Source organism: Trachinotus anak, unplaced genomic scaffold, assembly GCF_046630095.1.
Source record: "Trachinotus anak isolate AG129_WGS33_773 ecotype Australia unplaced genomic scaffold, CSIRO_AGI_Tana_v1 ptg000003l, whole genome shotgun sequence".
Classification (NCBI taxonomy): domain Eukaryota; kingdom Metazoa; phylum Chordata; class Actinopteri; order Carangiformes; family Carangidae; genus Trachinotus; species Trachinotus anak.
In genome coordinates, this window is record NW_027273854.1 from 1,930,507 (window position 1) to 1,954,728 (window position 24,222).

Consider the following 24,222-nt stretch of genomic DNA (forward strand, 5'->3'; position numbering starts at 1 on the left):
CCTTTTAATTCTTGCTGTTGCTAAGCAGCTCTCCATTTTCATACTCCTGTTTTTGCCGTGGATCTAAGTGTGCAGTTATACAATGTGGTCCAGCCAGCAACAAAATAAAAGCTCCTATCACTGGCTTACTACAGTGATAGGACTTAATATGAGAAAAAAACAAATAATGAAATTATTTTTAAAACATTTTTAAAAAGTGTTTTTAAGAGATCATTTCATTTTTAAAATATTAAAAAAAAATTAATGTTATTTTTCTTATTGTTACATCTGTTCAACAAAATACTATTTTGCAAACAATTTGTCAATACACTTAAAATACTACTACGTGAAAACATTAACATTTACACATATTAATGTATCTTAGTCTAGAAATGAGAAAGCAGTCTGACTACTGGGGACAGATGTGTGTTTCATGACACTGAGGTCGTGTCCACTGTCTTTTTCTGGTAATTTGGAAGGTTTTTACAACCTGGGGGGAGTAACTATACATTCTACAGTACAACTTCAAATAATGGCATTTATAAAAAAAAAAGCTTTTGAAATCACACTTTGTGATCATGTATACTTAGAATTAAAATGTTCACACACTTGAATTACAGAGTTAATTGAAATGAAATGAAATGAAATACTGAAGAAATTTTAGACTTTCATGTGTTTCAGGTGTTTGGTGCGGATGGAGCTTGTGTTGGGGGCACTTGAACTCACAGTCTCAGTCCACGTACGAGTGTGTATTGGCATTTACTAATTAACTAATAAGGTACAAACAAGCCTTTGGTATGTCTGCAGTAAAATATTAAAATGAAAGTATCAGTGCTAACTTAATGAGTCACACTCTTTATTTAAATTGGCTAGAAACATAGAGTTTACTTCCTCCTGGATGACTCTGTTTCTGGGATACTGAATATTAAAAGTGTCTAGGAAATGTGATCCAGCCATGTATAGGTGGTAATCTGACATGTCCGCTGATATTTTTTTATGTGTGTTTATCTTTATGGTTGCAAAAGCTCAGTCAGAGCTTCTTATATACTCCGCTCAATCAATCCCAGTGAGTATAAACCCCCTTGTCACGTAAAAGGGTGAAGAAACAGTGTGGCACAGAGGCTGTAAAATTAATGGCAGGAGAGTGACATTAGTGTTATAGGTTATTGACCGATTTCATGGAATTTATGACCCTAATTGAGAGGCAGTGTCAAAGGGAATGAAGCAAATAAGAGTGGCACTGACAGCAGGGCCACACTGCGGCCACTGGACACCACAATTTGAGCCTCCCCAGTAAATTGTGGCTGGGACTTTATAAGTCTCAGCGGAGGCCCCTCTCGCTCCGGCTGCCCCAGGTCCTGAGGCCGTGCCCCGGGCCTACCTCTATCCTCCAGGTCAGACACAGCCAGGCTCAGCGGATGATGAGAAACGCTACTTCATCTCACCTCATGTCAGGCTCGGCCTCTCTGGGTGTCAGCCGGGTGTGTGTGTGTGTGTGTGTGTTTATGTGCATCCATGCACATGCACGCTCTTGTCAGTGTGATTTTTATTTTTTCTGTGTGTGTGTTTTATTTGTTGAGGGGAGGGGTTGGTTCTCATGTAGTTTTCATGATAATTATATAATCTGCTGTATATTTGTAGCTCCTGTCTGTTTCCATGCCCAGTGTGAGCTGGTCAAAGCTCCTTTTTAAGCTCCGACTAGAAACAGAAATATTCAGCAGCGTGCAAAGGGCCAGTCCATAAAGATGACTGAACTTCTGCTGATAAATAATTCTCAGTGAAAACGCTGTATAATGTGGCACAGTTGTCATTTTATCCCCAAAATATATATATATATATATATACATATATATATACATATTAATACAGGTGAGAGGATAAAACCACTGTGACAAGGAATCAGAACTCGGCTTGTCTTTGTTTTCCCTAATGGCTGATGGACACCGTGCACCTGAACTCACACTAGTTCTGCTTGGTGTCATAAATCTGCCAAACCAGAACTAGTAGCTAATGAAAACTGACTTTTCCTGGTGTAGATTCAAACATTTTTAGATTAAAAAAACAGGGTTCAGGTGTAGAGGAATCCATTAAATAACTTTTTTTTACTATCAGTACTTTTTTTTTTTTTTTTTAAAGGGCTGAGGCAAAGAAAGTCCCATCACCATCAGCGTTCACATCATATTCTGTTCATCTGAGTTGGAGAAACCGTTCATCTCGGACTGATAGTTGTAATTTTGAGTCAGAGATGTTGAGAATTTCTGACAGCTGCAGTTTCTCCCACTCGGTGGAAAGTAGTGGACCGCTCACAAAATGGCTGCAGAGGCGCCGTCACTGACAGCTACTAAATACAATCTCACGTCAACACTAATGTCACCAGTTCACTGCTCCACACAGTTTTTATGTGTTCACAGTCTGTTCATAACATTCCCACACGTGTGCCAAACGACAGCAGGTCTACGTAGCTCAACTTACCCTCACAACAATATCTGACATCTGTAAATAAAGAGGCAGAAAAATGTTCATGTTCATCACATGATCCACTTCAACCCTGCAACTTGTTTTCTTCAATCTGTTGTTCAGGTGTGTGGCGATAAATAGAGGCAAGGAATTAAAAATATTTAAAACAGGCTCACTTCACCAGAAGACGCTTCCATGCATCTAAAAATAGAGGCTGACATTATCTTGTTGTCAACAACTTGGCTTGGACCTCCCAATGAGCGGCAACTCCGGCGCTGTTTGTTTACTCGGGGTCCTTCAGGCTGCGTGAGGATGGTCAGCTGTGGCTGCCGCCGCTCTGCCCCAGTGCTCTGTGTGGCTTTGTGTGGTGGCTTTTGTTCAGCTCTAACCTGCTTTAAAAGCCCTTTAGTGCAGTTCTGACATGCTGTGCTATCACATCGTGGCCTCTGCAGAACGTATAGAGCCATTCAGACACTGCAGAGTGAAATGAGTTTTATCCTAGCGGTTGACGATTGAATGTAATGGCATCCTCTCCAGGGAGCAGAGTTTTCTCTCCACTGATGTTCGCATTGATACGATGCAGCGCTCACTCTGCACCGCCGAGGAACAGCTTGGTCTCAGCTCTTTTAAATTATGCATTTTCATGACTAGAATATGGGAGGAGAGTGGGCCACTTCTGGACGTTTACATTTAACAAAACGGATGCAGTGTCTTGCATGTTACATAATCCACCGTGATTCTTAGTGTTGCTACTGTTGGAAAATATCAGAGGTTTCCTTTCTTTTTTTTTATTTGCTTTGGTGAAAAGAGAAAACATTAAATGTAAAATGATGCTGCATGATCATAAAATAAATAATAATGATAGTTTTAGTGCTGATGAACGACATGTAATAAGAATTAATATCCATATGAATGTCATGGCTTGGGGTCTGAGAGCTTCCCTGATAGCTCAATCCCAAGAAATTTCTCCGCCGTGCTGATTGATGACGTGTCGACTCTGTGGCCGGCGTATTTCAAATGGCGATGAACAAATAAACAAGGACTACGCTCCTACTCCTCCTCCTCTCATCGTCATCATCAGCGATGCTGTGGTATTTGACAGAAAGCAGAGTAGTATGCTTTTTAATTAAGAAGAAAATTCAATAACCTTATCAAGACTTGCCATTTTAGTTTGAGACGTATCGATTGGCCGTTCAGTTTATGCAGATCCTTTCATCTTCTGGGCAATTTTGCGTGGCGGCCTCTGGTTACTGAAAAGATCTCATTTCAGAAAATCTATTCCATATATTATTCAGGTTGTGTTTAGTTCGGCTTACAACACAATATTCAAACATGTTGCCATGTCATGTACAGTGTGTCTTAATATCAAAGGGCCACGGATTAGAGGTTAAAACACGGTCGGAGCCTCAGACAGGAAACGCTTCAGACATCTAAGAACAAAATGTGACATTTGAAGTTTGTGAAGTGTGTGTGAAGGTGAGCGCTATCACCACACATCCAGGACAAGATGGACAAACTCCTGCTAGTGAGAGAGGGGAAACTGTGCCACTGATGATCTGTCGCAGCAGTAGGCTAATTGCCCCACACACCTCTGTGTATCTCTCTCTTTTTTTTTTTTTTTTTAATTCAATATGTCTGCTAATGGAATTAAAAACATGTTGCCAGGGGTCTTTGCAATTTGGAAAATAAGTCCATTAAGTTCATTAATTTAATAATGGGCAATAATAATGAATAAAAAGTATTGCTCAATTAGAGGGGAGCGTACGGTTGGCTGTTTCACATTCATTCGAAATCACCTCAGTGTGCAATAGCTTAATGAGATTATAATGGAATTGATATCGCATAGGTAGTGAATTAAACCGTTACCAGAGAACCCATTAGGAATGAAATTCTAATCCTGAAACACTTGTCACAGCTAAAACAGGCGTCTACTTTTGTTATTAGCTGTCAGGAGAAGAAGGTGAGGAGTCAGCCTCAACTGGAGCACAGACTCTGAAGGTGAATCTCTTGTGATGATGATGATGATGATGATGATGATGATGATGATGAGCTGTGTGTTAACAGCAGTGAAAGTCAGGCGCTCCCTCAGTGTTTGTTTGGTATTGTATCATGACTGTACCAGTGGCATCAGCCCACTGATTCCATCAGCCGCCGCTTTCCTCGGGTTTCACAGCCGAGTGTTTCCAGACCAGCAAAGCTGCTGAGGACTTCAGTTAAAATTACACAGACAGCACATTCATAGTAATCTAAAAAGGTCAGGATAAATTACACTGCTTATTTCAGTGAAAAAGGCAGGTAATGTGATCTGCTGTGAGTAGTTTTTTTTTTTTTTCATGCTGGCCCCAGTACATTCTCTCTGGACTGTGGCGCAGGTTTGACTCTTTGACTTTTACATGGTTGACACTTGATGTCAATTTACTGTCTCCGTTTTAGGACCGGGAGGAATTGGATGAGATGAACTTTTCCTTTTCATCAGGATATTACAATAATTTGAGGTGTTTCATATTCATAATGGCTTCTTTTTTTTTTTTTTTTAACAGGAACACTTAAAATAATGTGTCGTTGGAGGATGTTGTTAAAATCAGAAATAGATTGGTTCATAATTTAACTTTTCATTTAATGTGGAGGCAGCGATGCACCGTGTAAAGCCACATTATCAGCAGTTTGTGCAGCATCAGCAAGACAAGCATGTCAAAATGTATTATTAGTGTCAGTCTTAATGTACTATATATAATGTGTAATGTGCTATATATAACTGATTAAATCAAAAAATGAGATCTGTGCTGTTTGAAAAATGTGGAAACAAGATATTAATCAGGAAAAAAGAAACTCAAAAAATTTACAGTACTTTAGAAAGGAGCTGGCAAAGCCTTGGCTGACAAAATGAGCACATTTTTTTAGCCCAAGTCCTTTTTATGTTAGAGATCTGCTACAATAAAAATGATTTAGATTGTTTCTTCTTTCCAAAATGGAAATACCATGTTTTCAGATGGGGGTGGAAAGATCCAAATCTTGTGGCTACACGTTAGATTCTCCACATAACATGAATCCTTTATGAATCCGCAATGAGCTGTGATCTGAATGCAGCATGTTTTGAACAAGCGGAAAATAAAACAGGAACAAGCCACAAAGTAAATCGCTCACTGCCCAGAACAACATACAGGTGTGTTCTTACTCGGAGTTTGGGTTGCATAAGCCTGTGAAATCTCCTGACACACATGAGCACTGTGCTGTGCTCTTCAACCAGAGTTTATTTCCTCATCCTGAACCACTGTGGCACAAAAAAAAAAGAAAAAGTCAAATAAGGATTTTGGGGTGATGTGAGAGGAGAGGAGTGCGGAAATGACAGCACTGAGCATCCTAAAAAAAGAATGAAAGGAATTAATCAGTAAGATATGGTTGTCTGCGATATGAAAATAGGCTTGTGAGTGTGTGTGTGTGTGTGTGTGTGTGTGTGTGTGTGTGTGTGTGAGTGTGTGTGAGAGTAAGTGTCAAGTTTTCTGGGTGTGTGTTTGTGATTGAGAGAAACTGAGGTTTTAGAGAAAAAAAAAAAGGAGGAGCAGCTTGACAAAATGAGACAAAGAAAGAAAGAAACTCCCAGATATTCAAACTTAGTCCTGAGCAAAGGGAGGACTGTATACACTCTGCTGCATGTGTGTGCATATGGGCCAACGTGTGTGTGTGTGTGTGTGTGTGTGTGTGTGTGTGTGCTTAATTAATATTTAAGCCACCTTCAGCATACCCTGGAAAGGAAGTAAAGGGGATTGTGTTCTCATGGATCCTTTAATCCTCTGAATTAGCAGTTTAATAACAAGAAGCCATTTGTAGATTAGTAAGATCAAGCTTCAGAGACGTGCTTGTGTACAATCTACTTAAATGCTTTGATTTTTGATGTTGGAAAATTACCCTCACACAACCTGCATGTTCAGTCTGCAGCGGTGCATGTAGCTGCACCTTTATGGCTGCTGTAGGGGCCATTTTGGAATATATTTAGGATTTGTGTTGAAACTGTTAGTTGTGAATCAAAGCCCAAGATATTAATGAATAAGAAGCCTGATGATGATTTTCATATGCACTGAAAAGAGTGAATTATTTATTCATTCTTATAGAACCAAAAATTATAGTTATAGTATAGTTGAGGTGAGATTAAGTTGCTGGTGGATGGTAAATATTACAGTTTCTTTCTCGGAACAACCTAATATTTGATATCTGATCATGAAAAGTATACATTTGTTCTGTGCTGCTGTGTGTAGTTTCCTTCTGTATTATTTATGTGTAGTTTTGAACTATGTCTTGTTGATTTAATATTTGTTGTGTGCTGTTATTTTTGTATACTGTATGTTGTCTTTGTTACAAGTTTAGGTTTTCTGCTGTGACCTGCCCAGGGCCTGCAGATGTTAATTAGCTTGAAGCTATAATCTGCTGCATCGCATCAAATGGTGACATTTTTTTTTTTTTTTTTTTGGCTTTTTGTGCCTTTATGATAGATCAGTGGAGACTGACAGGAAAGGGGGTAGAGAGAGGGGAATGACATGCAGGAAAGAGTCGGACCGATCGGGAATCGAACCGGTGACTGCCTGCTAAGAGCGTGCCCTAACCACTCGACAACCGGGCCGCCAAATGGTGACATTTATGTTGAAGCTGCATATGGTCCCTTTTAAATAAAATAAAATATATAAATGAAATAAATAAAATTAAGTTTGTTGCATTTACATTGTTGTGTGTTGAGGTGGGTGTGTAGGAAAACCCCCCAGCATGCACCAGGGCCTCAGACGCATGGACATAAGAGTTATTTTATCTATGTTTGTGCGGTTTACTCTGTGTTCTAGCTGTTGTCATACGATTACTTCTTACACGTGACTGCAGTTTGACTGCAGGAGATACTGTGTACAACTGGCTACAGAACGACTACAGCAGGAGAGCAGCTGGTCTGTTGGGAGTTACAGATTAGGATCCTAGTTCTTCATGTCCATGTGTGAAAGAGATTTTTATAAAGACGCTGCACCTACATGACACAGTTCTGTCAAAACACAATTCTCTATCTTTAATGTGGCCACAGTGAAGAAAGGAAAAGGACCAATACTCCCTTAAAAACAAATAGCTGATCAAAAGTCAGCTGAGATATTCAATAAAATATTTCTTCCTCTGAATGAAGTCATCATTATCCTCTACTTTCTGACATTTTATATTCCAAAGTATTAATTGGTTCATCAGACAGATAAGCGGTAGTGTAAATAATCATTGGGTGCAGTCCTACTCCACACGTCAGACATGTGGCGCTGCCTGGTGTCAGTATGATGAAGGTTAGTTTGCTGACCACAGTAGCAATAAAACAGTCTGGAGAACCTGCACTCAATTTTATGTCTATGGACTTTTCATTTAATCATTGGACATTTTTAAGTGAATTAATTCTTTGTTTAAAGCCCACAGCACTGCAGGTTGTAGCGTTTCACTGTCACAATAATCTTCCATCTTATTTATGTGTTTCCTTCTTGTTTATCAAGACTAAAATTCTGAGTTACAACTTAAATCCAAAAAAAAAGATGAAAGTTGAAACACTGAAAAGCCTGAACAGGTTGAACCAAACTGCTGTGCTCATGCAGCCTGCAGTTCAGTGTATGTGTGTGTTTTTCATTGACTCGCCTGGATGTTTCCATGTATGAGGCCCTGCCTCAGTGTGTGTGTGTGTGTACAAAGCATTGCTTTGTTTTGCATCAACACAACCCTTCTGATCCTCACACACACACACACACACACACACCTAGATGCCATCTCCTCTATCGGTGCTCGGCGCCATCATTTGCCAGCGATGACAGCCGCCTCTGTTTAACTGCTGCAGATCAGCGTGTCACAGCAGCCGCCGTGTTTCTAATCATCCTCGCACAGAAAATCTCTGTCTTTGTTGGTGTTCACTGATAGTGTCTGTGTTATCCCCGACTCTCCCACCCGGCCAATATCAGAGATTGATTGCTTTTGTCTTGTTATCGGGGGTCGTTCAGGTGAGATTGACATGTGCTTGCAGGATAAGGAGGCTCTAAGGGGCTCTCAGACTGTGCGGTAGGGGGTTGGGAGGGGGGGTGTCTTCAGTACAGTACAGTGGCGTGCCTTTAAACATGCATGATGACCTGCATGAAATGTTGATGATGAATAATCAGTTGCATCATGGGAGCTGTAAATGGGTCAAAGTGAGTTCTCTGTGCTGCACTTTCTGTTTTGGCAGAAATACACAAATGACTGCTTTGTAGAAAAGAAACCCTTTCAGTTTTTCTCTCGGCTGTAAAATCTCCCCGTCGGTTTCTCTCCTTAAAGCCCAACCTCCATCTCTCACTCCACCAAACTGATGGCGATCAGGAGAAATGAAGACCTCAGACGGGCAAATGTTTGTTGCACACTGAATCCTCTCGGCCACTCTGCCTGGCGGTTGCCGGGCGGGGTGGCTTCATGCTCTGCACACTAGCCACACATTCTAAATAATTCACACTCTACTTGAGAATTCTCCAACGGACTCACTGCCGCCATTAGACACTCTCTGGCTGCCAGTTTTTCTTTTTCTTTTCTTTTTCGGGAGGCTTGTTTTTCACATTCTGACTCCAACATTACAACCTCAACCACCAAAAAAATAAATAAAAAATTGAGGCAGAGAAGAAGACGATGGTGTGAAGGGGCGCAAGGGGGAGAAGAAATGAAAAACGAGTAATATCTTGGGTCGATGAGAGTTCATGGACAATCCAATATATAAAGGCGAGTTTACATGCATAACACTTCAACATTAAGATTTTTCACAGAGTTCAGCATATTTTCTAGAACTCTCTGCTATTTTTTTTAAATCTGAGACGCCTCTTTGACAATGTCTCCCTCATGCAAAATGCATGAGCTCTTGTGGATCGATACAGGCCCTTTAATCTCTCTACACAGACAGCTCCCGCGCTCAGGTGTTGAACCCATGGCTGCCACCGCTGCAGCCCCGATCAGAGGCCAGAGAGAGGGAGAGAGATCAGCCCGAACCACGAGGGTCGCCAACACTAAGGCCGTGGCCCCCAAGCCGGCCCCTTGACTGTGGAAGACACACACTCTCCAATATCCTCTAAACAACACTTTAATTTGGTGTGTCTCTACTTCACGCTTCTCTCGAACGTGACAGGCTGCTTGCAAAACAGCTGCTTGCTGGAGTCCAGGCTTGAAGCAGAGGAAGTTATCTCCTGTGCACAAAAAGTCTTTTGTCTGTCTCTTTAGCCACAGAAGCCGTTATTAAATATTCTTCTACCCAGTTCTTTTTGTTTTTCCCCCACATAAAACTTCAAAACAGGCCACTACTGCTGCTACTAGATAAATAAAACACTGTAGTGAGGGACATATTCACCTCTTTTACTTAAGAGAAAGTACTAGTACCACATTGTAGAAGTGAAAGTTCTCCATTCAAAATTCTTCTTACAGTCTGTATTTTTCTCAGGGTCAATAAATGCCCTGAACATATCAAAACCAACACTCAATGTTTTCTACCAACAAATACTGATTGTGTGGGTCCTCACAAGCCTGATATAAATCTTATTCCTCAGAGTCAAAGACGACCCCCTCCAATGGAAATCAATGTTTTAATCTCATTAACATGTATGTATGGTGTTTTTTATTCATAAAAGACATATCATAAGTGAAATAAACAGTCAACACCATGGCTGAATATTTCCACCTTGGAGCTGTAGTGAAAAAAAAAAGAAGATTCAAACAGCTATGGTTTCATGCGTCACAAACCTGAGGAACCAATGCCTTCAACTTGCGAATCTGGGACTTTTCATATCGTTTCGCTATTGCGTACCTGGACAGTAAGAAAATAAAGAACAGCGCCAGCCTGATCCTTTAAGCTGCGAATGTAAAATTATGCATTGATCAGAATTACATCATGATGTTTGGATTATCGGATTAGTGTTTCTGATGCATTAAAAAGCTCAACAGCATTTGTAGCAGTTCCGGGGTGGCTAATTTTACCTACTTTATATGCAGTTGGGTAGTTCAGTCTCTAAACATGCATTGTTTTGTTAGACGATCATATGTTTTATGTTTAAATTAACTTGGTAACTTGGTAGGTTTATCCAAATTGGTCTTTAATGTTCTATAACTGACTGCACTGGTGATTTAGGATAAATGAGGAGAAAGTATTGTGCTCTTCTTGTTACTTTATTGAATATTGTTGAATATAATAGTCTGTATTATGCACTACCCCCTTTGAATAAATGAATTGTGGTGTAAAAAGTATAAGAGTGGAAGCATCAAAGACCCCCTCCTATGAAAATCAAGTGTTTAACCTCATTAACATCCACATGATGTTTTTATAAAATAAAGACATATGATGAGTGAAATTATCTATTTTCCACCTTGAACTGCAGTGAACTAATGACAGTCTCATAAAAACAGATTCAGACAGGGATTCATACGTCATAGAACCTGATGAACCAATCATGTCAACTTGTAGGGACAGGGGGCGGGGCTAAATAAACCTGGTATCTTGTCAGTACAGAGAACCAGAGTTAGCATTAGCACAACCACTAACACTGTGTCAGCCACTGCCAGTTACAAGCTAACAAACAACATGAACAAATCAAAGATGCTAACTGTGCTTCTGATCCGTCTGCTAGTCTCTGATTCTGGTCTCAACAGACTCCTCATCTGAGTCTGGGTCTGACTGAGGCTCCAACATGAGGCTGAGTCTCTCTGATGTTTCCTCCTCTAACATCTTCATCCTCTCTGCTCTTTCACCTGGACACCTGGAGCCAGCAGGTGGTGGGCGGGGCCAAGGCCTGATCCAGGTTTCTCAATGAGGAACTCAGAGAAGATGCGCTTCAGACCAGTTTTTCTTTTTCCACATTTTATGCAGGAAAACCACGTTAAACAAAATGTAAAGCACAGCAGAGGATTTTTACAACATTGAAAACACATCTGGAGAGAAACTTTAAACAGTTTACATGTGTTTAGTTACTGAAATCACATGATCTCAAAACACCCACCTTCAGGAGCTGTTTTTGGATTAATTCAGTCTTTTGTGAGATCAGATTGTTATACATTATTATTATTGATTATTTCAACATACATTAGTTTGAAGCATCGCAGCTCATTAGTTGAGGCCAGTTGTGTGTGATTACAGAGAACTGTCTGTCTTTGAGTTGAGACTCTAAGTGAGCTGCCTGAGCTGAAACGTTGGGTTGGCACAAAAGAAGACAGAACAGAAGATCCTTTTTTTTTTTTTTGCAAATTTTGCGCACAAAAGATGATTGCTTTGGCTTCCTTTTATCAACACTTTTGTTTACTTAGGATGTGCCAAATGCAGGATTTAGTGTCACATTTGTCTGAGTGTCTGGCACTTTCACTGAGCTCGTACTTCAGCGGCTCTTATTATTATTATCAGCCATTTTGAAGCTGTTACTCATTTTGCCAGTCATTTAGTTATTTCTGAGGTGTTGCCATGTTCACGTCGAAGTACACTCGGTCTGTGCGCAGCTTTGATCATATTTTGTACAAACAGATTTAGGAAACAAAGAGGAAGCGCTGAAGGCTTCTTTAGAGCCTGGGTGTTTGTAAATATTAAATGAGGGAAGAAACATTATTACATTTAACAAAAGTAAAGGGAAACAAGGCCAAACAGAATAAAAGATTATCACCTTTTTCAAACTGTGCTCATGTAAACTGTTGACAAATTCTTTTGATGAAGAGGAAGTTGATCAGATCAGCGAGGCTGCATTTTTAGGCCTCCACACCGCAGATGTGTGAAAAGTTAAAATACTGAGCAACAAGATGTTTTTATTTTTTTAGAGGAGCCCGTTCAGTGGAGCCAGAGAGCGATCAGTTTAGTGGAGTATGTCGGGGCCCACCTCCGGATAATGTGTGGCGTTTTAGAAATGATCCAATGTGGCTGATGCATCAGCTCAGCCTCCCCATTGTCTTCAACCCTCAACAACTCCCTCCCTCTTCCATCCCCCCATAATGCAATGCAGCTTTTGTTCACTCATTCTTTTAACCGTTTCTTTAGCTGCGAGTTGTCACGGCGGGACAAATTAAGGAAGCGGTAATAGGGTTATGTCAAGTAGACGGAGGTGCTGGCTCTGTGTGGATGCCTCCCTCCCTCTGTCTCCATGAAAGGTTACCGCGCTCGCTGGGTTTTTGTCTCTCCCGCTGTAATGAGAAAGGCAACAGACGAGCCTCTATCAGTCCTGCAACACCTACTGACAGATAGCATTTAGAGGCTGGAGAAAAAAGAAGCATTAGGGAAAGAGCGAGTGAGCATCACAGGAAGTAATACAGCAACATGAGCATGACTGATCACAATGGACATGCATGACCAGGAAAAACAATCCCTCTCGCTGAGGGTGCTGTGCTCCAACATTTGCCTGTATGACACCTTCACGTGTATATATGTATGTTTGTAATTTTCTTTCTCACAGATCTGTGCCTGGCAGAGTTTGACACTTAAACATTTTCCATTGGAACCACTGATATTATGCCCTCAAAAGGGCGGCATTAAAACCAGATATCTTTTAAAATATTGAGCAGGGATCGCAGCATTTTGGTTCAGTATATTACATTCATGACTCCCACTCAGATATTACGCCCACATTTCTTCCACCTCCTTTGGGCAGATTTTCTTAAACTCTTTCTCTTGGAGCCGCCATCGTTCCAGGGCAGATGTCCGTGGAAAATCTGTGTCAGTGCGAGAGTCCCTGAAGCTACGTTATGATGGCGGTGGAATGGAGAGAATGCAGGAGGTGGCAGGGTCATTGTTGTTTGCTGCCGGTGATGTGGTCAGAGGGCAGGGTTGGATCTTAGGTAACAACAGCAGACGCTCCGGGCACTTCATGCTACACAGGAGGGTTTTATAGGCTGGCAGGTGTCCACACACAAAATGCATTTACAGCCAGAGACACACCAACAGAGATACAACACTGAGGGAAACACGCAGGGAGTGGGACAGAGGCACACACCCACACACACTTTATATTTAGAGTCTCTATTTAAGTAGCACTTCTGAAAACACAGGCTTTTACCAAACAGGCATCGTAACAAAAAAGACACTGATAGGAAAAAAAAAAAGCTGCATAAAACATTCAACAGTAAGATTTATGAAAAGGCTTTTTGGAACAAATGGTTTTTGAGAGGAAGCCACTGATTTAGCCACTGCAATGTCCTCAGCCTCCAGACTCTGATGGAAAAGCTCAGTCACCTTTAGTCTTTAGCCTGGACTTTGGCACTGCTGTTTGAAAAATGTCCTGAGGCTCATGGGAAGGTTAAATGGTCATAGATGGAAGGAAGTTAACAGGAAGTTAAAATAGCTATTTAAGTGCATTTAATTTTCCACGAGGCTCAAGTTGAAGCCCGCAGCTTAAGTCACGGTATCCATGGCAACATATTTCCTGTTTGTTGGAAAGGTTTGGTTTATATTTGTTGTTATCCAGAAGAGGTGCTGTCACTGCATGTCGTATACAGCTTATCTGACAAATAAGAAACAAACTTGACAGTAACTCATTTGACTGACAACTAATGATTTTTTTTATCAATTAATCTGCTAATTTCCTTTCAAAACAATCAAAAAGTAATTTGAATAATAATTTGGCAAATTCATGAAGCCGGAACCAAAGAGTGTTTGGCTTTTACCCTTGTAATGTAATAAGGCAGAAAGACAAATGGTATTATCCTTCCAGTGACCAGTAATAGCGTGGTTTATGGGTAATGTGGTCTTCAGATGGAGAAACATGAACAGCTTGAAACTGAGGCAACCAATTGTCTCCACAATACAATTGACTCACTGAAAACACTGAGGAGTGACTGAAACCACACCGATAATGTTTTAAGATCCAACAAATACACATTTAACACAAGTAGTCGAGGTGTTTTTGATGCTAATAGCTACACAGCTACAGACGCCCACGTTCACTCATTTCCTGACACCTCGTGGCCCGGCTGTGGTTTCCTCCGCTCTGTTCTGATATGATATGTGTGTGCTGGAGGCCGCTGTAGCCCCCGTGTGTCTGGCAGTATTGATGTACCATTTCTCACCTGCCGCTGCTAAATATGAGAGAGTGGTAGCTGCAGCGTGAACCCCTGACCCCTCTGGGAGACACACCGGCATTCACAGTTGTGGGAAATAGGTCTCTGGTTCCCCAACTGCCTGTTTAGAGTAATGGTCAAAGGTATGTCTGCTGGAAGGGAACATTACTGGGTGTGACCAATCTGCTCCCAAATGGAATACACTTTATGTCACCGCACCAATCTATGTAATTGACTTCGCTTTGGGCTGCAGCCATTATGGTCAGGGCTGCTTCTTTGTACAGAACGTCAATGAAACCTGAACTGCACCAGGGTGGTGGATTCGGAGAATGATTGCTTTGGATAGATTTGAATTGTGGGACATTTTGGCTATAAGGAACACCTGATATGTGTAATGTGTCTGTCAAACAGCACATCCTGTCAGGTATCTTCACTCTCGGTGCCGAGGTCCCAGAGCACCGCTGGTTGTCTCTGCTGCCAGGTAGTTTCCACTCTGGTTGTTGAATGAGGGACTGATTTAAGCCGTGGACATCAGGGGAATGCAATTAACTAGGTGGCAGACGAGAGAGGCAGCAGTACTCTGGACTCTGAGGACTGGACCTGAGAACATTGGCCTGACTTATTGATCGGTACTAAACTTAGCATAGATTACAATAATGCTTAGTTGTGTGCGTGTGTGTGTGTTCTTGCACTTGTGGGTTATAAAAATGAACAAAATGCTTCACTGACCTTGCTATATATGGCAGGATTGATTCCTACATGCAGATAGTTGCTGGTCTGGATATAAGTGTAGAGTTAAGGCTAAATTAGAATAGCCTGCACAGACGTTACTGCAGCAACATGGGCAACATCAATAACATTTTCTATCATGCTATATGATAGCATATATGAAATATTAATCAATATATCACAGAGAAGCTAAAAAATTAAGTTGAAAATCAATTACAGATGGCATAACTACATAGAAATGTCTGGGTTTTGTTTTTTTTTTTTTTTTTGGCTAATTCAGAAAATCAATATGTCAGGTACTTGAAGAAATCCTCTACAGTAAAGCTTTGCAGCCTAAAGAGACATTGCAATTTATGGTATGTCTGTGGTTTGGCTCTGGTTTTCTTACTGTCTAATGTAATGTAAAGTATATTAAGTTGACTTTTGCTTCAATCACCTTGTCTTGATAAAAAAAATTCTGTGAATCCATAACTTTCCTCAAGATTTGCAACTTTGCCCCCAAAGGTCTTGTACTGTAGGGTTATTACAGGGAAGGCTCCCTCTGTATCAGCTCAAGGTATAGTCCTTCTATATATCATTGAATCTCTAGCTCTACTTGAAGGTAAGATCAACAAAAGGCAGAAAGGGACGTGTCTATGAAAAAGTCATGAGTCTGCTGTTCAGCAGTTCACTGCAGCCCTGTGCCATCTCTTCCTCTGGAATTACAGAAAGAAAATGTTGTGCTTGTGGAAGTTTACAACAACATAATATATTTTGATATCATATTTATCTAACTGTATTGGGGGACTAGTGTTAGTGGTGTTAGTCTGAAGCAACATCAGCGCCAAGAATTCACATGGATGATTTTGACATGTTATGTGTAGGTGGTGATGTTATTTATTTTTTGCTGGGGGTTTAGAGACAGAGAATAATATTCGTTGCCCAAGAGAGAAGCTGTAATTTTAAAGTATACATATACGAGCATAGCTCTACAAACATGCCCTTTGTATTTACATCCTTCCTGCCATTAAGCTCATTTCTAACCAACTGCTCCACCCCTGGAAGACAAAATGAGCAAATGCATATTAGCTGGGTGACACATTAGCCTCCCCATGTACATCCAGCAGTCACATGCTTACATGTACCATGTGACATCGTCCCCAAGAGCGACTCTTGCCGCCACTGAATTTTTCATCATTGATCTGATGTGATTTCCATGCTCGGTCGTCCCTCTGCCCTGTCAGCTCTCTCTCTATCATAGCCTCTCTCGGCCTAGAGGGCTAACAGGGCATGAGCCATCGCCCCCGTTTGTTGTCTCCCACCATGCCTCAACAAAACCCCTTCCCTGTCTTCCGCCCACCACCTAGGACTATCACACACCCCCTGGCCGTAACCACGAGCAAGCCAGACCTTTGGAAGAGAGGGTGGTAAAACGTTCAATGTATTGACGTTGACTGTCACCGCCATAAAGCTCCATCACCCCCCTCCTTTCCTTTCTTGTCAAAGCAGCAGGAGGAGCAGTAGCTCAGTGTGTGTGTATGTGTGTGTGTGTGTGTGTGTGTTTTGGGTGTAGACGGTGTGGCATGGTGGGTTGATATATGACGATGTGGGAGGCAGAGTCAGTGCCCCTCGGCTTCTGCTCTGCCTCCTCCGATGGAAGCTTTTGAAACGTCCTAATATCTGGCCGGGGCTCAGTGAGCGATGGCCAGAGCCAACCTGCTGATCTTAGCACTGGGTGCATTAGTTTGCCATAAAGAAGCAGTGATTGTGAGACGCGGCAGGCGAAAACATATGAGGATGAATGACACCATATAAAAGCCAAGCTCTGTTTCAAAATCCATTAGAGAAGCAAGTGCCTGAGCTCCAAACGCAGCAAAATCCAGGACTCCACATCGTATCCCAGCGTCCAATGGAGGCATGGATTGCAGATCACTCTTGCAGTTCCTCCCTTAACTGTCCATTTAATCAAAATTCTTAATCAATGTATTAGCACATGACAGCTTTGAGGGGAGAAAGAGCATGCTTCACTCGGTGCCAGATATTGGCATCCAAAGATAGGTGGGAGATGAATGCGGCTCATTTAGTGCTAAGATTGAACAAGTGCTTTTTTTCCCGTGTGTGTCTTCAGGCACACTTTCTTCTGGTTTTTATGAGTGCAGACACGTGATTGTGTGTGTGTTTTTTCTTGTGTGTGTGTATGTGCTTCCATGAAACCTCCAGCCCCCCCCCCCCCCCCCCCCCTCCTGTGGCACTGCCTCCTAATTACTCAGATCTGCGCTCAAAGTGAAGAAATAATGAACGAGAGCTTTAATTATGCCTCCAGACAAAGGATCCCTGATGCCTCCACAACACCGCTGGCATGCTGAGATGGGTGAGGGCAGGTTAAACAGGAACCATCTCCTCTGGGTGCAGAAAGCTGGTCAGCCTTGAATGCAGACCAAGCCTGCAACCTGACATGATGCTGGAAAGCACAGATATGAAAGGGGAGGAGGGAAGTCTTTAAAATGGACTCCCTGATTTAAAAAAAAAAAAGATGAGCTGCATAGGTTTGTTATCTCTAACAGATATGACACAACCTTTAATTAACGGGGATCCCTGAAGCTCTGGGCCTGAGATGTAATCAGCGGACCTTTAGTGAGAGCACAACCCTCCCCTCTTTGACTACCCCCAGGGCTGGCTGATCCAGGCGTCCTCGTGCCCCCTCTTCTACAGCGGGGTTGGCTGGCACTCTGGAGATGCCAGATAATGAGGAAGCCTGTCAGAGGGGCACTTCAAGGGTGCCCCTCCAAAGGCCTCGCTGCTTCTCAACAGAATCCACCAGCACCAAACACTGCTGCTTTGTTTTCCTCTGAGCGCGTCTCCAGAGGTCTTGGCTAGGCGTCCAGTGAGGGTGGAGGGGGGGCAGGGGAACCAAACTGCTCTCCTTCAGACTCTACAAACTCCTCTACAACCCTGCTACAACTGATCATACAGGGCTCAGATGGGCTAATTATACTCTAATGACGGAGTCCAAGTTCCATCTTTACTTTCATACAAATTTGCAAAGTTTGGGTCTGTGCATAATATTATATAATCCCTCTTCTAGCATGATTGTGTTGTTCAAACTCTGGTGGTCCTGATGGGGGAGCTGTGTCCATGGTGAAGTGCACTGTGCAGGGGTGGAAGGTAACAGAGTCATTTACTGCACCTTCATGAAGACACGAAGCTCATCTCCTCAGTATGTTTCATGTCCTGAAGAGTCTACATTCTTAAACATGTTTCCATATTACTGTTTATTTATATATTTTAATTTATATTTAAATTCATTATACTTTTAGGCAGTAAGTTAACTTAAAAAAAATTAAACCTTCAGTGTTTCCCCACGAGGGTTTTATTCCTGGCAGAGTGGAGAGGGTTTACAAACAGGGCTTGAGAAGTAAAATTCACAGGAAATATGATTCAGTGGTTGAACCAACATGACAAATGTAGGCAATAAAACCATATTAGAGACTTTTTTTCTTTTGTTGTTTTGATGTCTGGTCAAAATTCTGTTAGGTTTGGACGGTTGCTGGAGGGATAGCAGCCCTGATTGGGACCTTTTTTATGGGGTTCAAGGTTCAGCCTCATTGTCAGTATAATACAATATAAGACTTCCTAATTAAAGGCAGTAGGGGTTTCCAAAATAAGTACACTTAAAAAAGAAATAAGTGTAACAAGTTGAACATACATGATAAAACCCAACATTGTAGAAATAAAAGTCACTGAGAAACAACAAAAATATGACAAAAAAGAGCTGACGAAGCACAACAACATGATCTAAATATTCTGTTAATGATTGATGCAAACTGGGAGAAATCTAAGTGTGCCATGGTACTATTTTGCATTAAGGTTTTACATATTAAATAATTGTCTTTGTATAAAATGCATTATTTTCATAGATTCAACTATTTAAAAGTATGTAAGTACTTAATATTCACTCCATGTCAACCAGCTACAATGTTGAACACATTCAGTAATAATACTAATAATGTTAAATATAATATTGCATATACTGTAATACTCTGCTCTGTGTATAACTGCATTTCAATATATGTTTCTGATGAAACATACGTACTCGCGCCTCCAGTGCAAATCCATTCTCACTGTTAGCTTAGCATTCCATCGGGGGTCTTAAAACAAGCTAACTGCTGCGGTGGCTAACGTACGTAGCTAGCTACTGCACCATAAAAATAATTTATTTTTTTTTTCAAATAAAGAAAAAAGAAATCAGAGTAAAGTAAAATTCAATTTTTAGTGAAATAGTGATTTAGTGAAAATCTTTTTATAAATGATCTGAGGTTTGGTGACGGTTTATTTCAACCGCTTACTCTTGTGTATATTTTGATCTGAACATTAGAGGAGGGGCAGCGTCCTGTGCCTCTGTGGCTCAGCCTCCTCTGGTACGTTCACATAACATAACTTTAGCTTGAATATTATTGTACACTGTGTTACTGATACTCTTACTTAAGTAAAGGATCTGAATACTTCTTCCTCCCCTGTCAGTGAAGTGATGGGAGTTAAGGGAAATAAACAGTCGTCTCTTATGATGATTAGTGCGAGTGCGCTATATTGATCAGCGGTCATACGATAAACAGTGGAGAACAGGAATGCACTGCCAATCGTTTGGGCCCCATTAGTCGCTGCTTGTATTGCCTTTGATTATTGCTGACTGAGCTCCCAGTGCATGTGATGGCTTTTTACTGCTAGAACTGCTGCTTTCAACCTTTTTTTTTTTTTTTTTTGAGGAGCACATTAAAATAACACTGGCTCAAAAGACGAACCACTCCACATCTTCTGTCACGCCGAGCTGTGTCTCACACACAAAGACGGATGTGTTAGTGGATGTTTTCTGAGAGGAGATTAAAAACCGGATTTAAAAGCTTGTAATGCCTCAAATCAGCTGAATCTCAAAGAAAGGACTCAACACAAATGTGTACACACCTGCACAAATACACACAGAGACTCAGACTCAGTGACAATCAAACACATTTAAAGTCCTGCCTTGGAGGGTGAATCCTGGCCTATAGCAGGACAGCAGCACAGGCTCAGAAGACAGACGTGACAGTCCACAGTGACAGTGATGATGATGGTGATTGTGGTAATAATGATTATGCTGATTATTACGCAGCCGCCACAGCGATGTGGTGATTGCGCCGCAAGGAAGAAACAGAGGAAGACAAAGGGCGACACTGACAAAACTGATGATGAGGATGATGATGATGATTAAGATCACTTTTTTTTTTTTTCTTTTGGTGATCAACTGTGAGCGTTTTCTTTGCAGCAGTTGTTGATCTTTCTTTAATTGGCAGAAAAGCCGTGCGGGGAGGTAACTGAGGATATCTCTACTGCGTTTGAGGGCTTTGATTTCACATGACAAAAAGAAAAAGGCACTGTTGAGAACATTCCAGCAACTCTCTTTGAAGGGAGTGATCTGGCAGTGCTCATTTGAATTATTAACAGAGCGAAAAGGGGGAGCAAAAGAGCGAGAGACAGAAAAACACATGGAGGGGGAGGCAGGGAGACGGATTCCCATCTTTAAGCAGGCAACGCCAAACTGTTCAGCCTAAACCACGTCACATGTCTGCGACGGTCAACAGAGATTTATCCGGGAACGAGACTCTACACTGGCACAATAAAGATGGCTGCCGGTGGAGCTGAGCGTTTATTTGAATTATGGATGTTTTATTAGTCGGGTTCTTTCTGTGGAGTTCATGAAATACAAAATGTGAATGTGTAATTAGGGGTCAGCCGTCCCCCTGATGCTTGCTTGGAATTGTTTAATCTGCAGAGGGAGTGTCCCAGAGCGAGTTAATTCTCTCCGTGGTCGTGCTGAGTCTCCCCAAGCAGGGCCTCCTCATTATTGTCATTGTGGTCAAAGCACCAAACTTAGAAGGTGAGACTTCTGAGTTGCACTTGCAGAAAGACAAAGAAACAAAATCTTTTTTTTCAACCTCTAACCAATCAGTAGCATCTGACATATCCTGTCTGTAAATGTCATTTCCACTGCACACAGAACCTGTGGTGGCACCTGCTAAGAGCAGTTCTTATTTCTTATATAAGCTGATTCAAGAATTGTTACTGTTAGTTTGGGGTTGAAGATCTATGCAGGTGAGGATGTCTGGTCACAGCAATTAAGCGAGCTGATTGTTGATGGTTAACCCACCTCCTAGGAGGAGGGTTTGAAAAGAAGGAACACATAAGCCTTATGCTCAGTGTTTCGTTAGCCTACCTCCAGCCCACAGACACACATCTGAGCGTTAAGCTGACTTAAACACCCTGTACAGCTGCATCAGGCTCATTTTGTCTCCATTTTTGTGGCGATTTTTCCCTGGTGCCATTATTCTGGTTCTGGCACAGGAAGATAACATCCCTGTTCTTAATCCTGCCTACAGAGCTCTGGTTGTCTTGGTTGTTTTTTTGTTTTATTTAAATGGAGAAAAAGCCATCAATGAGCCAGATCTGCTTGAATCAACAACTGAAGACAAATCAAGAATCTGGAAATGCTTCCCAGATGACAACAATCATTCTCTGAGGACCAAGTCTGAACTTGTGACCGGCTCACTCATCTGTCCCGTTCATTCCTGTTTGGTGGCAGGTCATAGCATCATGCTCAAGGACCTGAAGACACAGGGCATCATATATTGTACAAACTGTAAGGTAATAAGAAGCAAATTAGTGATTAGTTGGACTTTATAAATGAAATCTTGACTTGATTTTCTTACAGAATCCAGAGAACAAGAGTCACCACACTGTGTCACACGCTGGTGATGAGCCACTGATCTCTGCAGAGACATGAAGGGTTTTGAAGAAGATTTAAGATCAATTTCTTGCGTTTTTCTGCATTTTGAAGGTAATGCAGTCTCCATAACCAACTGGCACCCATGATGTAACAAATACATCATGTGCATTTTCTACGCCTGCTCCTTTTAAAGCAGAATCAAACAGAATCAATCACGGAGATACATTAAAAGGAAGTTCGGAGCTGTTTTTCTTGTACAGTTTAGCGTGCTCTGCAGCACATGCTTGGATGGATGCATATTTACAGCTCAGTAGATGCAAGAGCAGATGAAGAAGGATGTCACGACCGGCCCTAATAACTGCCCTTTTTTTTTGTTTTGTTTTTTAAATGCATTTTCCCCTGGATTCACTGATGTATCTATACATGCCGTACAGTTTGTGTCCTTGAGCACACACACACAGGCGGAGGAGAGTGAGGTGGTTGGCCACTGAGGGTGTGTGTGTGTTCATGTATGTGTTCGCAGGGTGGGGGGGCCGCAATTAAAAGGCAGCATGCGGTGTCCCAGGAGGAGCTAATGCTCAGGATCAGCTGTTCTAATGTCATTCACATCCCCTCTGTTATTCAGCCGCCCCGTTTGATGTATGAATCCACCAGGGACTTCAGTAACCCCCCCCCCCCCCCCAAATGCTACCACCATCACCACCTCTTTTATACCCCCACCCTAACCTACCAAGCCCTGGCTCTACAACCCCTCCCCCTCCCCCTCCTCCCCGGCTTGCACAGACCCTCCCCTTCAGTGTCTGAATGCTTATGTTGGCTTTTATCGCGCTCAAAGTAAACAGAGTCGCGCCAGGGATAGTGAGAGAGAGAGGGAGGGAGAGAGACCTAGAAAGACAGACACAGAAGGAGAGAGAGAGAGAGAGCACCAGTGATAAAGGTGGAACATGCACATTGTCTGCGCGCTGCTCGCCTTCCTGCTACATCTTCAATAGAGACACAAAATCCAGCAGAAAGGAAATTTAAAAAGCGAGAGGAGGAAGAAGAAAGGTGGGGATCCAAAGAGAGAGAGAGTGAGTGGGAGCGATAGAGAGAGAGAGAGAGAGAGAGAGAGAGAGGAAGAGTAGAGCGAAAGGATCTCCCTGCTAAATGCGCAAAGCGTCCCGTCCCCCCACGCTCAGCTCCATGGCCAACTCCGGCTGCCTGCTGCTCTCCGGCTCCGGGATGCTACCTCACTCCCTCCAGTGTCCCCCTGCCTTCCTCTACCTGCCCGAGGTAAGACTGAACAATGCTCGCTTTGCCCCCCCACCCCCCCCCCCCACCCCTCTCTCTCCCTCTCTCTCTCCACCCGTGCCTTTCATCCCTCCGTGCGCTCCTCGACGGCGTCGCGCTCGCTTTAGTGCCGTTTTCCTTCGCACTTTCACCCCCAACCCAGCCCCCCAGCCCCCTCACCCCTGACCCTCACCCTGCCTTTGTTGAACACGAGGTTATCTCTTTAATTCATCCTCTCAACTCTCCTCTGCCTCATGTCCTCCCGCCCCCGCACCCACTCTTTTGAATGAAATTAAAGCAGCGAGTTGGCGACTCCTGTGACGCCGGGACCACGCAGTGTTTGTGTACATCAGCTGCTTCATGACTCATTGTGCTTGGAAACGTTTCCTCGGTCAGTTCTCTGCTCCTGGTCCCCGTCACTCTGCTGCAGGAGAGACAGTCAGGGAGTGAGAGAGCGCTCAGAGAGGGACACGCTTCCTCTTCTTCCTCCTCTTCCTCTTCTTCCTCCTCTTCCTCTTCCTCTTCCTCTTGGCTTTTTAAATGCACAAGGATGTCAACTATTTATGTCGCTGTTTGTTTAAAAAAAGATGCAGAAAACACCTCATTTATCTACATTTTATGCTTGCTTGTGTGTGTGTGTGTGTGTGTGTGTGTGTGGTGCCTAAATTATCGTGGTGTTACCTAATCTGACCCCAGCCTGGATCTGCTCAATATTTACAAACCAGATTCCAGACAAATTGAAAAAAACAAAAATCAGTTTCACCCCCTAAAATCCTGAAGTGAAGGCTGTGAGGCCTTTAGGATGGACGAAAGGAAGAAACACATCTGTGCACAGTTGTAATTTAGTTTTGTGATGTGAAAATACGAAACTGTGTCTGAAATATTAAGTGAGAAATTTCGGCTCATCATTGTCATAATATCCCTGTAATTTAAGAAGGTTTGACGTGGTACAACACAAACACACCCTCCACCCAGACCCCAGGACTTCCTTGTTTATTGTGAGAATTTTCTGTGGTTCATCA

The 24,222-nt window shown here is 42.3% G+C and overlaps 1 protein-coding gene across 6 annotated transcripts in view; it reads left to right on the forward strand.

Moving 5' to 3' along the window:
* Positions 1 to 24,222, forward strand: part of LOC139610748 (RNA binding protein fox-1 homolog 3-like) — a 471,093-nt gene that overhangs the window by 366,521 nt on the left and 80,350 nt on the right. The window contains exon 1 of one of the 6 annotated variants that reach the window (XM_071465100.1): positions 22,727 to 23,203. The exons of 4 other annotated variants lie outside the window; for them this stretch is intronic. In XM_071465100.1, coding sequence (XP_071321201.1) covers positions 23,078 to 23,203 — 126 coding nt within the window. In that variant the 5' untranslated portion in view covers positions 22,727 to 23,077. Of the gene's footprint in view, positions 1 to 22,726; positions 23,204 to 24,222 lie in introns of those variants that run through there. One more of the 6 variants, XM_071465102.1, reaches the window with a different exon arrangement.